This window comes from Saccoglossus kowalevskii, chromosome 5 (genome assembly GCF_978046115.1).
Source record: "Saccoglossus kowalevskii chromosome 5, keSacKowa6.1, whole genome shotgun sequence".
In the NCBI taxonomy this organism is placed as follows: Eukaryota; Metazoa; Hemichordata; class Enteropneusta; family Harrimaniidae; genus Saccoglossus; species Saccoglossus kowalevskii.
The window spans coordinates 17,668,133-17,691,371 of record NC_140645.1 but is presented as its reverse complement, the minus strand read 5'-3'; the positions used below and the strand labels follow the sequence as shown (position 1 = coordinate 17,691,371).

At 34.9% G+C, this 23,239-nt stretch overlaps 1 protein-coding gene across 1 annotated transcript; it reads left to right on the top strand.

Moving 5' to 3' along the window:
* The first annotated feature begins 1,460 nt into the window (after positions 1 to 1,460).
* On the top strand, positions 1,461 to 12,984 carry LOC144360598 (uncharacterized). The gene is made up of 7 exons (XM_085499583.1): positions 1,461 to 1,612; positions 8,305 to 8,411; positions 8,836 to 9,158; positions 9,359 to 9,653; positions 10,487 to 10,643; positions 10,913 to 11,369; positions 12,330 to 12,984. Exons 2-7 carry the CDS (start codon positions 8,323 to 8,325, stop codon positions 12,563 to 12,565), a joined length of 1,557 nt encoding a protein of 518 aa, XP_085355709.1. The 5' UTR covers positions 1,461 to 1,612; positions 8,305 to 8,322; the 3' UTR covers positions 12,566 to 12,984.
* Positions 12,985 to 23,239: the final 10,255 nt, after the last annotated feature.

The following is a 23,239-nucleotide window of genomic DNA, read 5'->3' as shown; positions in this document are numbered from 1 at the left end:
TGAATTTTATTTTGTCAATGTACTAATCACAGAACCAGGGGTGTCCTATTCAAAAGCCTAGTTTTGCAAGTTTCATGTGTTAACAAAATTTCCCCATACTTCGCCTGATTTGTGATGAATACAACAGGTTCTCAATTGTACTGTATATCAAATTTTCTGGCTGTGCAGTTCAGTTGCACCCACAAAACGAAACTTAAAGAGTCAGGGGCAAGTTACACCTTGAACACTTCATAATATTCCTGGAAGTGTACCCAACTTGCTGACTATTGTTTGAGTGGTGGTGAAAGGATTAATGAATATTTAATTAAAATATCACTCATGCAAATTTGTTCAATGAAATGATACGTTATGTTTAATGTCTCCTGTATACATAAATAGATTTTACAAAAAAATACAACTACATGTTTTCATGAATATTCCCCAATTTTCCAGGGCCGCAGGTAGAAATGTTTTAAAAATACAACAAGCAGCCTCTCGGCTGACATAGCTACACTGTTAGCAATGCACATTTCAATTAAAGATATCAATCAGAATTGCTGTTTTCAACGAGAATTCATCAAAATTAGATAATTGAAGATAACACTCTGATGTACCAATATGCATAGTATCAAAGCAATCACACTTGCGGTTTTCAACAAGAAATATAAAATACAACTTTTTACCAAAAATATTCATCAAAATACTCGCTGTTACGGCACGCCTGATTGGCTGAAAATGAGTATGCGCACTTGATTTACCCAGAACTCTGTGCGAATCCCCCTTGATTCTGGCTGCTGGCCATTTTCGATCATGAAATTGTCGGATATCACCAGAAAACTCGCGATTTGTGCAGTTTTGAATAAAACCAAGTTAGCGATTATGAACAATGGTTATTAACATAACACCTGACCCCCTCTGCACTTTTTGTTTCGCATTTTAAGGTAAGAAATCGACATTTGAAAACGACAGTGTGTCGATTTACTAGGTGCCATGTTTCACAACTTATTTATTTATATACGTATAGCGGATGATTTTTATTGAAAATTAGTATTTATTGATTTTCAGCCCCCAAGTGACTGTGGGTTCGGATGGAGTTCTACGCGTGATTTTATTGCGCTCAAGGACGTTCTATTTTCGAACTAGTTGAAACCGGAAATAACGCAACTACTTTCGAACTTCAAACACAAATTTGATTATCGTTATTATGTGTTAGTTTCTGTTGTTTCAAAGATTGAATTATGTATGACAATAATATTTCACTCTATAAACAATGTTTCACTAAAATATGTGATTCAAAGGCAACCCAAATTGTAAAAAGCAATATCAAGTTCCGCGTATAAACACTGTTGTAAAGAGGCGGCGGAGCGGAATTTTAGCCAAAATCGGCTAGTAAGGCGTCATATGACACAGGTTTGTGCTGGGACAGCGCTTCCGGAAGTGACGTCGTGACCCACACCACCTTGGACAATACGACACCTCGATTGAACGTCACGTGTCTGCGACGCCCTTGCGGTGCCTCTGTTCTGCTGTTCAGTCAAGTACCGCAAGTGAGGCTGCGTTCCGAAAACTGCAGTCGTCAGTCTAAAAAAGTACGTCCAGGATCGGTCACAGTCAAAAATACGAACTTTGGAAAGTAAGACGTTTTTTTTAATGCTTACATCCTTGGGCAACGTCATTCATAAAGGGGTTGATCGTCGCGTCTCATATTCAATGTGGAATCATAGCAACGTATAGAACGCGTATAAATACGTTATTTATTTACACGAGCAAAAATGTTTATATTGTTATAGCAAATCGTCATCTCTCAATAATTGAAAACAAAGGCGGAAAGGGGGATATTAGTCATATCATTTTAGAAGGTGTATTTATCCATATATTTTAGAAAGAAACTGTCTACGATGTATCGAAATGAAACGCAACATGTGGTATAGAAAAGAACATCAGTTGCGACACTTAAAACGGCCATCTTTTATTCCGGTAATCAATGTGTGTTAGTGGTAACGATTAGGGTAATTCGCAAATTACGAATCAACAATTCCATGACGGAATTGTGATCACAAAGAACGCAACGAATATTTTCTTTTCGACTTTCACCTTTTACTAGATTAACTTAAAATTGATCTCTTTCATAATCAGTGACTTTCTTTTTTAATGCCCGGAAAAGGAATCTGTCGTTCGAATCCCGGGTTGTCAATTCTTGAATTCATTTATTCAGTCGTGAGAACTGCATGCCGTGTTCGGCGGTCAGGTTTGAGTGTGGACACTCATTTGTGTGAGCCGCATTCACCGTAGAGGGTCAATCTATCATATGCTGATAGAAATGTCAACCGTGATGGTGTTTCCAATCAAACACCGACCGATCTCAGGAAGCAATTACGGGCCTGGAATCTCAGTACGACTTGTCGGTCACTTGCCAATAGTTGTTGTTTTTTTTTAAATGCAGTTCCTCATCCTCTTGGCTATTATCATCGACATCCCTTCGCCGGAGTAATTCACATCCAAAATGTTGGTTCCACGGGCGTCTCTAATAAATAATCCAACCACTTGACTGAATTAGTGATAGTGATTATGTTTGTTTCGAGACCGTTGTGTGTCTAGAAACAGAGCAACGTTGTTGTTTTTTTGGTGGATACAGAATATGTTATGTTTCAATCGAAAAATGTATGTTTAGGATTTGCGTCATAATAATCAATTTATATACAAGTACATGTCTTGCTGGCCTTGAATCCAGCTATAGAGAGTGCCTTTTCTAGTGCCCATAAAAATGGTCTGGTTAATCGCTACTTGAATAGATTACCTCACCAACCTTTGTTCTAGGTTCAGTGAATTCACTATTGATGAGATGCTCATTTGTTTTTAGGTCATCATTTCCCAATAATACCACTGTCCACTGTTGTGTAACCATAGACCTTAGAAAGGTCTATGGTGTAAACAACTTTGCTTTTGAAGAGTTTGGCAGTTATATTGGCTGACCTTAGCCAATTAAAAACCTGCATATGTACCAAATTATTTTCAACATTGCCATCAACCCCAGACAACCAACGCAGTAATGCATAACATGCAACTAGACATAGGAACAACCGTACGCCAGACAGCGTTGCAGAGGCAGACAAAATCCCTTGAGTTCTCAGCCACCTCGACCTACATTGACCCTTCGATAGGTCAATTTTAGAGCAATGCATATCTTTGTGCAGCTTAACATATATATCAAATGTAGTTGTTTGATTCAATTTGCAATAACCAACACAGAATCTTTGTTCCATATCGTTTGCCCACCAATACACCAGGGCAGAATTAAAAAGAATTAATCTCTTCCATAATTCCCATTTTTAATATGCCACTTACCTCATTACTTACCTGTTTTCGCTCATTACATTAATACAGATTAACTCTTATTTGGACATCTGTAAATGTACAAATCGCTGTACCACTAAATAAGTAAGTGAGACATTCACTCAGTATTTTTATTCTGGGTTTCTAATCTCAACACGGCTTGCTGCATCGGTCCTTACCATGAATTTCAGCAACTGTTCTGAATCTACAACTTTTTTAATTCACACATTCTCCCTATTTTTATTATCTCATTTACAGAATTTGAGCATACTAAAACGATATATATATTTCGTCCCTTGTGAACGTTTACTTTTCGATATTGTGCCTTGACAAATGTTGTAGGATAAACAGAACTTTGTTATTATGTCAGATGTTATACCCATTGTCAAGTTGTCACCCATAGTTAAATCACGGTTATGTGTTATGTAGTGCATCTATCATATTATGTAGTGCATTTATCATATTATGTGGTGCATTTATCATGTTATGTGGTGCATTTATCATGTTATGTAGTGCACTTACCATGTTATGTAGTGCATTTATCATGTTATGTAATAAATTTATCATGTTATGTGGTGCATTTATCATGTTATGTCGTGCATTTACCTTGTTATGTAGTGCATTTACCTTGTTATGTAATACATTTATCATATTATGTAGTGCATTTATTATGTTACATATTTCATTTACCTTGTTATGTAGTGCATCAAATCAAACACCGACCGATCTCAGGAAACAATTACGGGCCTAGAATATCAGTACGACTTGTCAGTCACTTGCCAGTAGTTATGGGGGGAGTGTTGACAATAATTACTGAAAAAAGGTTAATTATTCACTGGGGTTTAATTTTGCTTATATCACTGGAAACTGCGCTAAATTACAACCCAGTGAATATGTAAAATTGAGCATAGAACACATTATCTAAATGATAAAACCGTGAATTTAGAATCCAATTAATATGTCTGAAATTCGAAATCAGTGAAATTTAAATGCATTGAAAATTAGTCATTTTACAGTAAGCCTGATACAATATTTACAATAATGGGATATTGGTTACAATAAATATCAATTTGTATACATGTCTTTCTCGGGCCAAGCTAAACTGGCAACTTCTGAACTTATTTTTTGTTTTATTTCAAATAAATATTTTAGTTTAGTTAGATTTTAAGTAGCGGGGGCGTGAAATCCCGCTTGATCGCGAAATAATTGCCAAACAAAAAAGAAATCGCTTTGCCAGTCTAGGACTTCATTGTATGGCCTCCACATAAATGCAGTTGACCATAACTAGCAGTGTCGCGCATCACACCACCGATGATTGAACATCAGACAACTAATAAAATAGTACTAAATAATTAGTCCCCGTTCGGACGAAGTCCGAAAACGGGGACTTATAATTCGGTCTCCGTGCCTCCGTGCCTCCGTGCGTCAGTGCGTCCTTGCGTCCGTCCGGAGTCATATCTCAGAATCCCTTGGACCGATCCCGTTTATTCTTTGCATGTGCCTAGTACTTTATGTGCGACATATGCACATGCAATGGTTTAGCGATTCGATTCGAAATGGCCGACTGGCTGCTATCTTGTTTTTTGAAAATGTTGTATTTTGGACATGCTTTGTCAGTTTTCATTCAAACTTGGTACATAGATTATACATGTTTGGATACATGTCCATGACGATTTATTTCGCAATTGGATCAAATATGGTCGACTGGCAGGCATCTTGGATGTGCTCTGTCAATTTTCATTCAAATTTGGCACATACATGTACTTTATGCATGTTAGGATGCATGTCCATGACAATTTGTTTCAAAATCCAGTCAAGGATGACCGATTGACAACTATCTGACTTTTTGGCCTTACTACTATATTTCCACAATTTATGTACCATTTTCATTTGTATTTGGCACATACATCATACATATCAGTGTGTTTCATAATCAGATCAAAGATGGCCGAATAACGGCTGTTTTTATTTTTGGCTATATTACTACTACACGGAACACATGTTTTGATGTAAATAAACAATCTGTTGTATACACCACTTGGAACTCAAGTTTCAAGGACACGCTCGCGACAATCCCTCCGCTTTAATATGACGAGCACAAAGAGAACTTTCAAAAATTTAACGGGGACTGTGTAATTTTCATTGACTTGTTTACTAGTTGTTTGAGATTGAATCCAGCTGAAGGCCGAGGCATGTAAACTTGTTTTATTCGTCTTTTTCAGCGACAATGGGGTGAGTGGGGTGAATACATTCATCATGGATTCGCCTTTCGGAACGGCGTTCCACTCCATTGTCGCTGAAAAGACGAACGTTACACGTACTCCAAAGAAGTATGTGTTGTTGGATAAAAGCTATACAAGATATGAGTCCCATAAAACATATATGCATATGACTTTCACAACGATTCATTCGCGTACATATATCTTTTGCATTGCGAACAAGTCGTCTATTTCCCCAGTTTAGAACATATCACTCACATAATTAGTCGAAGTCTGGCATGATTGGTAGTTTTATTTTGTTGACGAACACGTTTGAGGTTGTTTGGACACGTTAGTGTACTGAGACACCACATGCATGAACTTCTAGAATGACAAAATTATTAGTAGTTTTGTTTTTATAATAACATTTCATTTAAAAATGTTGTTTGTTTTATTTATTTTTCACTAATTGTTTTTGTCGCAGTTTTCTCTCTTTCGTCACCAGCGCACGCGCGGGAATTGAGTCCCAGGCGACAATAACAACACACGCTAATAACGCAAAGGCTCATGGGTAGACGATTGTTTGTGAACAATGACACGCTATGGCCATCTGACACATGCTCAGGTGACGACTCTCCCGCTTTAATGAACAAAGGGAGTAACTCTTCTTTGTCGATAAAATCATAATATCTAAAAAACAACAAATTGAAGGACACCAAATGTTTCAGATATAAATAAGACTAAAAACCAACACAAGAATAGCGATGGACCCATAACTGAGTGTACATAGGTTGCATAATGCACACGGATATTACCGCACACTTTCACCGTGACGGTGGCCGTATTTCATAACTTTGTTTCTTTTGTATAGACACGGTTAACCGTGGTGTAGTAGAGTGAAAATAGAGAAAGAAAGTACTGTAAAGGGGGTAATTATTCACTGGGTTTTAATTTAGCTTATTTCGCTGACTGGAAAAATGCGCTAAATTAAAACACAGTGAATATGTAAAATTTAGCATAGAATACATTATCTAAATGACGAAACCGTGAATTTAAAACCCACTGAATATGTCTAAAATGGTAAATCAGTGAAATATAAACCCAGTGAAAATTAGTCATTTTACAGTAATAGATTTAATTGATCTAATTAGTTGGAAGTAACAGATTGTAAAATGTTAGCTCAATCTTTGGTTGGAAAAGGAAATCTTGTGCTGTACAATTTTAATCAGAATCGTGCGAAATCAATCCAATCTATATAATCATGAAAGCCCAGATTTTACCCTAAATAAACAAAATCCATGTTATAGCAGGTGCAATGAACCCAGTTGATCACGTGATCGCTAAGTAATTAAATCCGTTATTGAGACTTTGAATCAGTATTGTGAAGAAATTAAATAGGGGTATTACAATTGTGTCCATCGAAAATTGTAAAATTAAACACTAGAAAAATATGTCGGAGCGATTTTTGTAACTTTTCTGGTCTTTTCTGGTTTGTTGACACTTCTAAGTTTGTGTTTTACTGCAATTCATTTATGTCAATTGAAATTAAAATTGGAACACGAATGACAACGGATGTTAGATTCAATCAAACTTTAGTTCCAAACCGTTCCTAATTAAAAGTTGTTTTGAATTTTACTTTTTTCCTTACTGCTCCTAGAAAATTGAACGGTAAAGTTACTTCAGACTCCCCATATTGTGGCCAATCCTGGCAGAATTTCGAAATGATATAAATCATATCATAAATGAAAGCAACAGATCAGAAGGTGAAATCATGATAACCAAGAATAACCAAGATTTGTCGGATTTTTAAAACAAAACACCCCATAATCATAAAGACGGAATGGATTGAACTAGATGTTATGCGCATGTGTAACCCATAACTCAGTTACGAGTTGCGTGAAATAAGTGGCGCATACTGTACCTTCAGGTCTCATACCAATAATTGAAACTCCATAGACGACAATGTTAACATATGACGAGATTGCGACTGTATATGAAAATGATAAACAAAGTTGAAAACGTGGCTCAAAAATGGGAAATGAACATGCCTGTAATCAACCACATGAAAAAAAAACTAACATGTTGGCCAGCTCAAACTCTTGCAAATCTCAGGTAAACAAACACACCTACTGTATTTGGATTGCACCTAGAGAAATCACTGGAAAAACACCAATATTAGAACATCCAGATACGTGACACAGAATAAACCCACAGGAACACTGCCGCTAAGTAGTAAACAAAACACCACATGTTAGTCTCACCTTTGACCCCGGTGATCACGCTCTCAAACAGGGAGCACCTGAGAAAAAAAAAATATTCATTGATTCTTACAAGGCATTTCAATTGAGGGATACGAGCGGTCATTGGTTGACTAGTGGCATGTGACCTGGTAGGCACTGTCGGAAAGTAAATATCTTAAGCCAAACCTAGGAATAAATGGTTTAAAACAGAAGAATTGGGTGTTTTTTTCAGCTCCGATTTCTTATTTATCTCCCTGACTAAAACTATCAGTCTTTTATACATGTTTCCGCCCTATCTATGGGTACGGAAAAGTAATTCAGTTGTTCAATTTTGACTAATTAATTGGCCATATTAATCATGTGTGTACAGTCAAAACTTCTCTTGCAAGATGTGTAAAACCTGAATGTAAGTAAATTGAAACCCGCCCTTTTTCCCTGTAATTTATTATTTCCAATATGTATGCTATCGTTGTCATTAAAACGGTGACTGACTTTTGATTTGACTGGAAAAAGTATTCATGTGCATTCACCAAATTTTTATTTTACATTTATAGAAAAGTGACATTGGGAAAATGAACATCAAGAGGACCAAGACGTATAACGCGCTTACTTTAGTGTTACTCTGTGTGGCAGTTTATATATTGAAACATATATGGACTTCGTAAGTTTACTTTAACAGCTTCCTCAGATCCGAGAGGTTTATTTATTCTCATAAGTGTTGTATAAATAAATGTATCTGATTTTGTGAGTAAAAGTGGTATAATGAATTTACAATATGTAACATATTAACTGGTGTAACCATGGAGTGTCGATGGTTTTCTGAAATGCAACCGAATTTTAGTACATGCTTACCCGTTACAGCGATGATAACTTTCAACAAATTTCGTATTGTGATATCTTTTGAAAAACAAACTACTTCAGAATGCAGATGGGTAGTGCGGTAATATTTATTGCAAATGTCAATATGTAATCATTTTTTTAGATCTGTTAGTCCAGCTCACAGTTGATTATGATCGTTAAGATAAAATAATTGTAATTATAAATGTGAATGTCTTTCACTTATCACATTGTTTACATTTTTGTAGCTCCAGTGAAAGAAAAATTCCAATCGAACATCAAAATGAAATTCCAATCGAACATCAAAGAGAAATTCCAATCGAAAATCAAAGAGAAATTCCAATCGAACATCAAAGAGAAAATTCAATCCAACGTCAAAGAAAAATCTTTCTCGATTGTGGAGCTAATATGGCATCGTCGGTACTGCTGTTCAGAGAAATATACCCTAACGGAAAGGAATATGAAATATATTCCTTCGAAATTGATGACAGATTAAAACCATACTTTGCTGCATATAAACATCAAAGTGGCATTAAAGTTAATATTCCATTGGGTGTCGCGGCAAAAAATGGTAAGTGGTACTCACCGACTCACTCAGTCGCTCGCTCAGTCATTAGCACAATCGCGTACATACTCACACTCACTCGATCGTCTCACATGAACCCGATTGCCACACATGCACTCAATCGCCACTCGCCCTGTAATCGCCACTCATCCAACGAATCAACCTAATCAACAAATTGTCACTCACTCAAAATACACAATTTGCAGGTGGATTCACTGCCTACTTAGAAGGAGCCTGGTATCCAGGAAAACTGAACAACAAAAAGGACATGCAATGGGGTGGTGGCACCTTGTTCGTAAAAGATGAAGAAAAAAATGCAGAAGATGGAGGATATCGAAAACTATCCCATCGTGTGACTGTGCCTACTGTTGACCTATCTCAGTGGATTCAGAAGAACACAAGAAAAGAAGATTACGTAATTCTTAAATTGGATGTTGAAGGCGCGGAATTTGAAATACTCGAGAAAATGTTGAAAGATCACACGTTTGAGTGGATTGATAAGTAAGTGCAAATTATTGCATGTTACTCGAAAGGTCTAATTTTGAACCGTTACTTAGGACACCCATTACAAAAATATTACCTATTATATATCAACAATATACAATTAATAATTTCCCAAAGAAATTTCCCAATGCAACACACATGTTTAAAACAACAATTGTGGGAATATGAATCATATTGACAAAGACATTACTGACAACACTCCTTGGCTGCAAGCCCCCCCAAAACAATACGAGTCTCAGTTCAATTGAGTTGACGTATTTACTTGAACATTACGCACCTGTGAAAATCCACTTTACTTACAGCGGGGGAGTCGTCCCCTGCGCATGCGTCAGATGGCCATAGTGTGTCATTTTTGACAAACAAGCGTCTACGTATGAGCCTTTGGGGGGGGGGCAATGATTGATCTAAATATATATTTCTTGCGAGGCACAGTGAGAACATGCATAGACACAATGAGACATTGGCCTTTGTCTTACAATCTCTAACACGCACGCGTACGCATGATAAATCTCATGAATACATAAAAATTGTCACAAACAATACATCATATTACACTTTTTTTGCAAAACATAACGCCACATAGTATATGGTGTGAACAAATTAATACAGAGTATCCGCTGTTTCCATTTGAATACCTATCTTTTTCTCACACAATAACCATAAACATCTCTATGTATATTAATATTTCCTGTAAACAATGAGTGATTATATGTCGCTGTAGCGAATCTCAATTGTTTTTTTGTGTGTGAATTGATTCAATAACTTATGTTAGCATGGTTTGCCACTGTTTTAATTCTAATTGCTGTTTGTCTTGCCACCGTAATTTTCAGATTTTACGGAGAATACCACGCTTCACAGCCAACTGGATTCGACCTGGAAGCAAGGAAAAAGATATATAAACGATTAAAAGATATAGGAGTAAAGCAAATTACATGGGCTGGAGAAGAAAAATCGTTTTCCGATTTTGATGAATTGTACAAGTTACAGGTAATCACCATTGAATTATAACCACATCCACAAAATTGGAATTAATCAAACTTTAAATGTTATGTTCCTAAATATTCAATGAATGTTGAACCAGAAACGTTATTTAATTGAGCTATTTATACCATTATATGTCGTTTATTTTCAATATTTTATTTTTCTCACACTCACAGGTAGACATTATTTAGGTATTATTTCATAATTGACAATCTGCCTATAAAGTTGTTTCAACTGAAACCACATATTTGTATATCTGTCCATATTTAACTCAGGGAGAAGACAATGTTCCTGGTGCAGTTGGCGAAATAAACAACAAGTGTCCTACGATAAATGGAAAAACACTTGTCTCGATTGTTGTGGAGATCGGTATGAATCTAAAGGCAGCAAGTCTTCTTGTGGAAACATTGAAAGCTTATGCGAAAGACGTGCCACTGACTCTATTTGTATATGGCGACTTTGTTGAAGAGCACCCAGAGCTAATCAAGGAATGGAGCTTACATTACGAGATTGGTATTCGAGGAAGTAGTCCAATGCCAAACGGATTATGGGAATTGCAGAACAACAATATCCTTCGTTTATCCATCGTGAGTGCCATGACGAGACTTATGGAGCTCAAACTCGTAGCAAAATATGTTCTACCAACTGGATTTAATGAAAACGTAATTTCCGTTACTAAAGACAGAAATCTTCGACCAGTCGATTCAACTATTCGTTTTCCACCTAAAGATGGTGAGTATATACGTTTTCATATTGAAAATGATTGTTTTCATATTTAATTAAAACCGCATAAAACAGTGAGCAAAATCAACGTACTATATTCAGTGTTTCAAGGTTGCATGAATTCAATGTTTTTATTTATTATTCATGATTATAATCAAATACAATTAAATGGTTAATTAAAGTTACGTATTTTCTGATACAAATGTTTTGTAAACTTTATGATTCGTGAACATACATATTTAATAACGTCGCTCGGTATCATGTACATATAAATTGGTTGGTATGAGAGTGCGCGGATGTATTATGCTCGGGGTATATTGGCTACATATGTATGCATGTATATCAAATCATTTTCTTATAAATACAGTCTTGTATTGTGATTGATACCCTCTGTAGTTGAGATCAGTTTCTTTATTTCCCTTTCATTTCTTGACGCCGAGAAAGTCATTTCGAAAGTCATGGTTAATGATTGACCTGTTCAAATGTAGTCTATTGACAGCTGCCTGATGTGTTATGCGGTATCAAAATAATCCTATGACTTGTTTTCAAACGCAATTCACTGTGTGTCTCCCATTTATATATTTTTGGCAGACAGGTTTTGGGTCTGATTTGTGCCATTGTCTGCAAACAATTGTGGTTCCTGGGTTTTGATATGCTAATTATTGATCAGTTTAATGTTATATGATCAAAATGGTTTCACGTCATGTATTGTTAAACTTGTTCATTAAATAATTGTATTATGTATATGGTTCACCGAAGAGCCACTGTCACATTGACCGAGGGTTAATTAAAACAACTGGGTTAATCAGATAACTAATAATAGTTGTCTGAGATTAGAATGACCTGGATTTCAGTCTCAATGGAGAGAATGTTTTGAAATCTGATAGGCTTTTTGCAATATACAATGTTGACTGCACAGAACGGCGTTCTTCTTGTCTTCATTATAACAATTTCCATCTTCTGTTGCAGAAAATCTTCTGACATACAGTTCATACTTTGAGTACAGAGATGTTGAGAGAATACCGAAGGCATTGGCTGTTATCCACAATGCACTGGCTGATAAAGGAGGCATTTTGAGTTTAGATTCTGATTTCCCGGATAGCTATATTGTGTCAACGTTTCTGTTGGATTACCTGTATCTAATATCAGATCACACGATAGTCGGTTTACGAGAATGTCTTGCTGGTATTAGCAATCATAATTAGTAAACAGAGTATATTTGCGTAATATGAGATTATCATTTTCCCATCACGTTGTGATGTATACCTACCATGTAATGGCGAATGCATAACACGCTGTGGGGAATGCATTTAATAATGATAATGATAATAATGATGATAATGATACTACTACTACTACTAATAAATTTATTGCGTCTTTAGAAATACACTATTTTCTATTAGTATATTGCGAGAAAATGAAAGAAACAAAAAAACAATAAAATAAAATTAAAAATCATGTGTGGATAAGATTACATATCATATTGTCTATTTCTAATTAAGAATTCATTTTGTATATACTCTCCTACATATTTGATAATATTTTTATCTGTGCTTTGCAATAAATAAATGTATGATTTTTTGGAGATTGGTTTGTATTTCAATAAAAAAGTTTACTGTCGAAATTGTTTTTCCAACGGACAGATATTATGCCCATGAAAAAGTGTAGTTTATCTTCTATTTCTTGAAGTGAGCATTGGCCAAACATTTTTAAAAGGTGTTTTCGGATTAGTACGTCTCTCCTTTTGAATAGCTACGTTATGTAAACCTGAAAAATTGCGTGTTTTTATTTTTGGAACTTAACATCTACGTCGTGTGCGTACGTACCCCACGGACAGCAATATGATTGTCTTTCTCCATGGTTCATTGCATTCTGCTACCTTCTAAGTAGGGGTCATTGTTATGACTCTCCAATCGAAATAGCCACTGAACTAACAATGAGTTTGAACTATGACCGATCCATGAAAACAGCTTATGTTTACGAGGGATGATACTTCAGAACACCCTTGGATACTGAGTGGGGAGATTCCACAGCTCGTGCTTGGTGACATGAACGGAGAGATCTCAAGTCGGACGAATCTCCTTCGCCATTGATTCACTCCTTTACCTGAACTCTCGTCGCATTGTGGACTAACAAACATCATCATGTCAGTCGTGGATCGGATCTACTGTACATTAAGAATAAATCTACTAAGCGTTGGATACTGGACTATTCGTATCTCTTCAATACATATACCCTTACCGCCCGGTAACGATGCCTGTACGTACCTCGAGTATACCAACTTATTGAGCTAATCTACGATTGCTGAGTTCCCCAAACTCGGTAGAAACCCCGACAACAGTTATGATTGCTTGTTTTGAATTTGGTTACTTGGCCTGTCGCGTGATGGTGAATGCCTACCAAGATCTTATTTTAATCAGATTGCAACTTGCTCTGCGGATGGAAAAAAAGCAGTAGTGTATATGCGTGCACGTGACGTAATAGGTCATTGGCAAGTCCTGCCACCGGAAACAAAATACTTGTTAGCTGTTTTCCAGTGCGAGCAGATGATGGACTGCTCCGTTCCTGTAGTAAATTGTTTCCGTTTGAAAACTGATAAAAACACATCCTGTTGTCTCTTGAAATATTTGAAAGGTCTAAGTTGTCTTTTTACCAGACTCTTACAGATAAGCTCAGTGGATTACATATGCGCTACGATGTTGAAAAAAAACTTGATTTTTACGCAATAGTTTTGCCATTTTGTTTCTAGTCTATTCATGATAAACTGATTTTTAGTCCCCGTTCGGACGAAGTCCGAAAACGGGGACTTATGTTTTGACCTCCGTGTGTCCGTGCGTGCGTGCGTGCGTGTGTGCGTGCGTTCGGACCAGTATCTTAGAAATGCCTGGACCAATCACAATCAAACTTCACACATTCATCGTCCATGATATCATACATATGCACGTCAATTTGTTTCCCGATCTGATTCAAGATGGCCGAATGGCAGCCATTTTTGTGCTAAAAATCATCAAAATCAAGCATTTCCCGGATGTTTACAAATGGATTTTGTTCAAACCTTGCATATACGTTGGACATTATAGGACCTTGATGAACGTCATTTTGTTTTACGATCTGATTCAAGATGGCCGAATGGCGGCCATTTTTGTGCTAAAAAAATCATCAAATATCAAGCATTTCTAGGCTGTTTACAGATGGATTTTATTCAAACTTGATATATACATTAGACATTACGGGTTTCTGATGCACGTCATTTTATTTTTTAGATCAGACTCAAAATTGCAGTCTGGTGGCCATTTTGTTTTAATGAATGGGTTTCCAGACCCATATGTCTGACTTGTTTTGACTGATTATGTTCAAATTTTTAATATTCATTATACATCATGTCACAGATATACGGATATATTGGTTTGACGATCCTTTTCAAAGTGGCCTAATGGTGGCTATTTTTGTGCTAAAAAACTTGTTTTATTTTTTAGATCGGATTCTGAATGGCTGACTAGTGGCCATTTTGTTTTAATGAATGGGTTTCTAGAGCTATATCTCTGACATGCTTTGACTGACTATGTTCAAATTTCATATATTCATTATACACATATTCATAATGGCTGATTTGTTTTAATTAATGCTGTTCCAGAGCAATATCTCTCAATACTCATTTGACGATCAGATACAAATGTCAATCATTTAAATGTTAAACAATCATCATATTTATCATTCAATTTGCAATAACCAACACAGAATCTTTGTTCCATATCGTTTGCCCACCAATACACCAGGGCAGAATTAAAGAGAATTAATCTCTTCCATAATTCCCATTTTTAATATGCCACTTACCTCTTTTCGCTCATTACATTAATACAGATTAACTCTTATTTGGACATCTGTAAATGTACAAATCGCTGTACCACTAAATAAGTAAGTGAGACATTCACTCAGTATTTTTATTCTGGGTTTCTAATCTCAACACGGCTTGCTGCATCGGTCATTACCATGAATTTCAGCAACGGTTCTGAATCTACAACCTTTTTAAATCACACATTTTCCCTATTTTTATTATCTCATTTACATAATTTGAGCATACTAAAACGATATATATATTTCGTCCCTTGTGAACTTTTACTTTTCGATATTGTCCCTTGACAAATGTTGTAGGATAAACAGAACTTTGTTATTATGTCAGATGTTATACCCATTGTCAAGTTGCCACCCATAGTTATATCACGGTTATGTGTTATGTGGTGCATCTATCATATTATGTGGTGCATTTATCATATTATGTGGTGCATTTATCATGTTATGTGGTGCATCTATCATATTATGTGGTGCATTTATCATGTTATGTAGTGCATCTATCATGTTATGTAGTGCATTTATCATGTTATGTAGTGCATCTATCATATTATGTGGTGCATTTATCATGTTATGTAGTGCATCTATCATGTTATGTAGTGCATTTATCATATTATGTGGTGCATTTATCATATTATGTAGTGCATTTACCATGTTATGTAGTGCATTTATCATGTTATGTGGTGCATCTACCATATTATGTAGTGCATCTATCATATTATGTGGTGCATTTATCATGTTATGTGGTGCATTTATCATGTTATGTAGTGCATTTATCATGTTATGTAGTGCATTTATCATATTATGTAGTGCATCTATCATATTATGTGGTGCATCTATCATGTTATGTGGTGCATTTATCATGTTATGTAGTGCATTTACCATGTTATGTAGTGCATTTATCATATTATGTAGTGCATCTATCATATGTGGTGCATTTATCATGTTATGTAGTGCATTTACCATGTTATGTAGTGCATTTATCATGTTATGTAACGCATTTCCCATGTTATGTAGTGCATTTATCATGTTATGTGGTGCATTTATCAGCATTCTACTCCGTTGCGGCTGAAAAGACGAACAATACACGTACTCCAAAATGTGTTGTTGGATAAAAGCTATACAAGGTCTGTGTCCTATAAAACATCTACGCATGTAATTTTCACAATGATTTATTCGCGTACATAATTGCATGGCGACCAAATCGTCTATTTCTTCAGTTTAGAACATATCACTCGCCTAATTAGTTTAGCTGTCGAAGCCTGGCATGATTGGTAGTTTTATTTTGTTGACTAACACGTTTGAGGTTGTTTGGACACGTTAGTCTACTGAGATACGACATGCATGAACTTCTATAATGACATAATTGTTTTGTTTTTATAATAACATTTCATTTAACAATATTATTTGTTTTATTTGGCGTCGCACGCAAGTCAAATGGAGTAACGATAACTTTTCTTTGTCGATACAATCCTAATATCTAAAAACAACAAATTAAAGGACACCAAATGTTTCAGATATAAATAAAATACCATCACAAAGACTAACAACCGACACAAGAATAGCGATGGACCCCCAGCTTACTGAGAGTATATAGGTTGCATAATGCACACGGATATTACAGCACACTTTCACCGTGACGGTGGCCGTATTTCATAACTTTGTTTCTTTAGTATAGACACGGTTAACCGTGGTGTAGTAGAGTGAAAATAGAGAAAGAAAGTAATAGATTTAATTGATCTAACAGATTGTAAAATGTTAGCTCAATCTTTGGTTGGAAAAGGAAATCTTGTGCTGTACAATTTTAATCAGAATCGTGCGAAATCAATCCAACCTATATATTCATGAAAGCCCTGATTTTACCCTAAATAAATAAAATCCATATTATAGCAGGCGCAATGACCCCAGTTGATCACGTGATTACAGTAAATAAATCCGTTATCAAGACTTTGAATCAGTATTGTGACGAAAATTAAATAGGGGTATTAAAATTGTGTCCATCGAAAATTGTAGAATTAAACACTAGAAAAATAAGTCAGAGCGATTTTTGTAACTTTTCTGGTTTGTTGACACTTCTAAATTTGTGTTTTACTGCAAATCATTTATGCCAATTAAAGTAATTTTTGAACAAGGATGACAACGGATGTTAGATTCAATCAAACTTTAGTTCCAAACCGTTCCTAATTAAAAGTTGTTTTGAATTTTACTTTTTTTCCTTACTGAGCCTAGAAAATAATGTGATGAATAAACATAGAGCTTATTAATCAATAAATGAACAAATATGTCTGTATGGCATCACGCTTTGCCGACACTACCACCACGGAAACACCGACAGCGCCCTATGGCCAGGGATGGTGGACCACAAACATGGACGATTATACTCCCCGCTTCCAATAGAACGTCATTACCAACATCCCTTACGTTTGTGGTCAACCACCCACAGCATCAAACACCGCAGGGTACCGCCAAAACCAACCTGATGCCAAACAGAACTTCGAAGTTTTCTAAAAGTAAATCTGGTTAAAAAAATGAATAAATAAACAAACAACTTGGCAAACAAAATCATATCTGTCTATTTTTCTGTCAATAATAATTGTTTAATCGTTTTTGGAACGAGCTGCGTGAGATAATTGATCTAATTTTAGCAAGGATTTTATTCCATATTTTTGCACCTGAGTATGTCATCGAAAACTGGCCAAATGTTGTACGGGTATATTCAACAAAAAGATTTTGATTGTGAAGTTGTCTGGTTTGATATGGATGATGGATAGGTTTGAAATACTCATTAATATTATGAGCAGAATTATGGTGGATTAAGTCATGGATCAAAGTACAGGTGACTAATTTGTGCATTTTATAGATATCAAGGATGTTTAACGTTTTGAATAAAGGGGCCGAGTGTGCAGTGAACAAAGTAAACGTCATTGCGCGAACTAACATTTTCTGGGTCATATAAATGGCATGTAAGTGCGAGTGATATGTATTACCCCAAACCTCCGGACCATAAGTAATATTCGGCTGTATAAGGATATTTGGATTGCACCTAGAGAAATCACTGAAAAAATACCAAGATTAAAATATCCAAATACACACAGAATAAACCCACAGGTACACAGCCGCTAAGTAGTAAACAAAAGACCACATGTTAGTCTCACCTTTGACCAAGCTGATCACGAAAGACAAGGCGAGGGATATGAACGGTCATTGGTTGATTAGTGGCATGAGACCTTAAGAGAATAACTAAGGTTTAATAAAGTGCTTGGTAATCTTGTATAAGATGGAATATCATTAGGCGAGTAACTTCCCATGCCAAATAAATTCCCCAAATTTAAACACTGGGAGTTAGTTATCAAAATTTACCACTTGGTGGCGACCTATTCCCAGACAATTAGTCGTAGAAATTGACAACATACACACTCAGAATAACATCAAATTATATGGTAGGCAATGAATATAAGCCTGATTATTAGATGCAGTACTGTAATTTATAATGTTCTCATTCACTACATACAAGTACACACCAAAATTTGGCATGATTAGTAATTTTACTTAATTTCTAAAAATAATACATAAAATTATGACTATTAAAATTAGTTTATCACTATAATCATGAAAAACAATCTATTAAATCAAAAGTCTCCATTCATCAGCTCATTATTTCTCCAATTGATAACATGATGGACCTGTGATGGGCAACCTTGAATATACCAAAACACAACAGTGGTTTGACTTACCATGGCCATACATGGAATTTGCTCTACATAAAGAGCTTAATTAATTCTTATGTGAAAACAAGTAGTTCAAGGAAACCATTTTATGATTTAGAAAAAAATATAAATATACCAACCAGAAAAGTGTCTAGATATAAAATACTCGTATTACACATCCCTGATGAAATTAAATCCAAATCAACAGCATTTCTGATTAATTTGGAGGGGGGGGGGGTTACAAGCACTGTTCAATAATAAACTCAAGATGGGATTAATTAGCAAACTATTCACAAAAATTCCGAGAAAAGAGCAATAATTGTAAAATTGAAAGAGTTGTATTAATTAGCCAATATACTGACAGTATGCAACTCTCTTGTCAGTGACAAGATGTACAACACAATTTTGAGATGTATTTGAATATTTGGGAGTTTGACCTCATTAAACTTTGAATAGGGTAAATTAGTAATGATCACACTACAAATTGTTTAGATTGTCTGCCATAATGTGAAAATAATGTGAAAATAAGACAAAAATAGGCTTAAGCATTTTTCTCAAAATTCCTAGAGCCATTGAAATTAGTGGTGACATGAATAATTCATTGATGAATGAATACAATTTTTGGACCAGTTTTATAAAAACATTCATATTTAATAATCACAGCCCTACCTAAATCAAATTAATAAGATTAGGGCGAAAAATATGCCGAATTACAAATTTTCAAATTCTTCAACCAAGATATAAGAGATTGACAGCAATGTGTGAAACGCAAAATATGACATTTCTGGATAAAAAATTACTCCATTGTGTCTAAATAGTTGAATACAAAGCAAGAAAAGTGGTTAAATACACAACCTCATAATTATCAGATCTATGCAAGGTCAGGAGAGGTCAAAACTTATAATAATTAGGTCAAAGTAAGCTTTGGTTATGTAAGATGAGATCTGCCAAACATGACTAAATTCCAGTGAATACAAAAACAGCGACCTCAGGTCCTAGGCAAACTTTCCTTCAGGTCTCATACCACTAATTGAATTTCCATAGACGACATTTGTTAACATATGACGAGATTGCTATAAGCAAGCTTTACTGTCTAAAGAAATAATACAGAACTACAACTCGTAGCTAAATTCTGATATAACTGTGCAAGAAGTTGTGAATTCAGTTAATCAATTAAAAACAAAAAATCATCTGGTGGAGATGGAATAGCTAATGAGATGCTGAAATTAAAAAAATCATCATTTATTCAACGTTTGTTACAACTATTTAATCTAATTTTGAAATCTGGCAGCCTTCCTGAGAGCTGGGAATCTACATTGATTGTACCAATTCACGAAAGTGGTGTTAAATCAGACCCAAATAATTACAAGGCTATTGCCATTTCCAGTTGTTTATCAAAATTGTTCACTAGCATTCTAAACAAAAGACTAGTATCCTTTCTAGAAAACAATAACTGGCTGACACAACTGCAGTTTGATTTTAGAAAACCAAGGAGAACTACTGATGCTGTATTTCTTCTTTAAACTGAAATTGATAAAGCATTATACCGTAGTGATAAAAATAAACCAAAGCAATTATACTGCTGCTTCATTGATTTCAAAATAACATTTGACAATGTGTGGAGTGACAGTTAGTTTCTTAAAATGCAAAATTTGGAAATCAATGGTAATTGTCTATGTACACCAATATTAATTACAAAATCAAATTACCATCTGCCATTACTGAGGGGTTTTCTTCTAATTGTAGGGTTAAGCAGGGATGTAACATGATTTAGTCATTATGTCAGAGACAGCAGATGGTTTACAAAATTGTTTAAACAAATTTCAAGTTTATTGTACAAATTGGCATTTCAATGTCAATATGACAACAACAAAAGTTATGGTTTTTACTAAAAGCAAACATCTTTTAAAGAAACATAACTTTGTGTTGAATAACCATCTTATTACAGCTGTCAAGGAATTTTGTTATCTTGGAATTATTTTCAGTTAAAATGGCAAATTCAAACTCAACCAGTCAATGCTTAAAAATAAAGCTATGAAGGTAGTATTTTCAATTCGGCAATTTGTACTGAATCATAAAATGAAATTTGGGCTTGTGAATTATCAAATGATGCCAACAACTTGGAACAGGTGTGTAACCAGTTCTATCGTTTTGTTTTGGGTGTCAGCAAAGTGATAGGCAACAGGGATGAATTAGGCAGTATTCCTATTAGATTGAAGGCCTCAATTTCACAAATTAAATACTGGTATAGACTGAGCACTTTGTCTGGTAACAATATCCTTAAAGCTGCTTTAAATGAAGCGGTAAAATCACAGTCAACATGGATTAAGCATGTAGACAACATATTAGGGGAACATGATGTCAGCAATATTGAAGAAAAATTTAGTGTGAGTAACAGTAATCAATTGTTCAAAGTAATTAAATTAAAACTGACAAATGAGTATATGTTATCTTGGAAACATCAATTAACAAAAGCAAATAGTAAGAATGGTGAAAGGAATAAATTGAGGACTTAATGTTTATATAAAGAAAATTTTGAGTTTGAAAATTATCATTTTGTTATATGACATAACATGTAAAAGATGCAATATAAGCTCTTTTGATGATGAGAAGCATTTTATCCTTAAATGTCCTTCCTTTAAAAGTGAAAGGAAAATAATTTTTGAAGATTGTGATCTCAAGTCTAATTTACCAGACGATATTTTTCTTGGGGTAATGAAAAAAAGCTCTTTCACTATACCTTAAAGATACTATCTATAAATCCCCTGTTTAAAAGTTGCGAAAATAGTGAAGTTTTTATTTTAATATTTCTTTAGTCTTTATTTTTTAAGTTTTATTGTTTGTTTTTATTACATTTGTTTATTCTTGTCTTGTTGTTCTCTTTACCTTACTAAATCCTCTGATGTTTTAGTTGTGTAATAAAGTTGTTATTATTATTATATAAAAATGATAAACACAGTTGAAAACGTGGCTCAAAAATGGGAAATAAACATGCCAGTAATCAACCACATAAAAAAAAACATGTTGGCCAGCTCAAACTCTTGCAAATCTCAGGTAAACAAGACACACCTACTGTGTTTGGATTGCACCTAGAGAAATCACTGGAAAAACACCAAGATTAGAACATCCAAATACACACAGAATAAACTCAAAGGTACACAGCCGCAAAGTAGTAAACAAAGGACCACATGATGGTCTCACTTTTGACCCCGGTGATCACGCCCTCAAACAGGGAGCACCTGAGAAAAAAAATATTCATTGATTCTTACAAGGCATTTCAATTGAGGGATACGAGCGGTCATTGGTTGATTAGTGGCATGTGACCTGGTAGGAACTGTCAGAAAATAAATATCTCAACCCAAAGCTAGGAATAAATTGTTTAAAACAGAAGAATTGAGTGTTTTTTTTTCAGCTCTGATTTCTTATTTATCTCCCTGACTAAAACTACCAGTCTATTATACATGTTTCCGCCCTATTTATGGGTACGGAAAGGTAATTCAGTTGTTCAATTCTGACTAATTAATTGGCCATAATAATCATGTGTGTACAGTCAAAACTTCTCTTGCAAGATGTGTAAAATCTGAATGTAAATAAATTGAAACCCGGCCCCTTTTTCCCTGTAATTTATTATTTCCAATATGTATGCTATCATTGTCATTAAAACGGTGAATGACTTTTGATTTGACTGGAAAAAGTATTCATGTGCTTTCACCAAATTTTTATTTTACATTTATAGAAAAGTGACATTGGGAAAATGAACATCAAGAGGACCAAGACGTATAACGTGCTTACTTTAGTGTTACTCTGTGTGGCAGTTTATATATTGAAACATATATGGACTTCGTAAGTTTACTTTAACAGCTTCCTCAAATTCGAGAGGTTTATTTATTCTCAATAGTGTTGTATAAATAAATGTATTTGATTCTGTGAGAAAAAGTGGTATAATGAATTTACAATATGTAACATATTAACTGGTGTAACCATGGACTGTCGATGGTTTTCTGAAATGCAACTGAATTTTAGTACATGCTTACCCGTTACAGTGATGATAATTTTCAACAAATTTCGTATTGTGATATCTTTTGAAAAACAAACTACTTCAGAATGCAGATGGGGAGTGCGGTAATATTTATTGCAAATGTCAAAATGTAATCATTTTTTTAGATCTGTTAGTCCAGCTCACAGATGAATTATGATCGTTAAGATAAAATAATTGTAATTATAAATGTGAATGTCTTTCACTTATCACATTGCTTACATTTTTGTAGCTCCAGTGAAAGAAAAATTCCAATCGAACATCAAAATGAAATTCCAATCGAACAT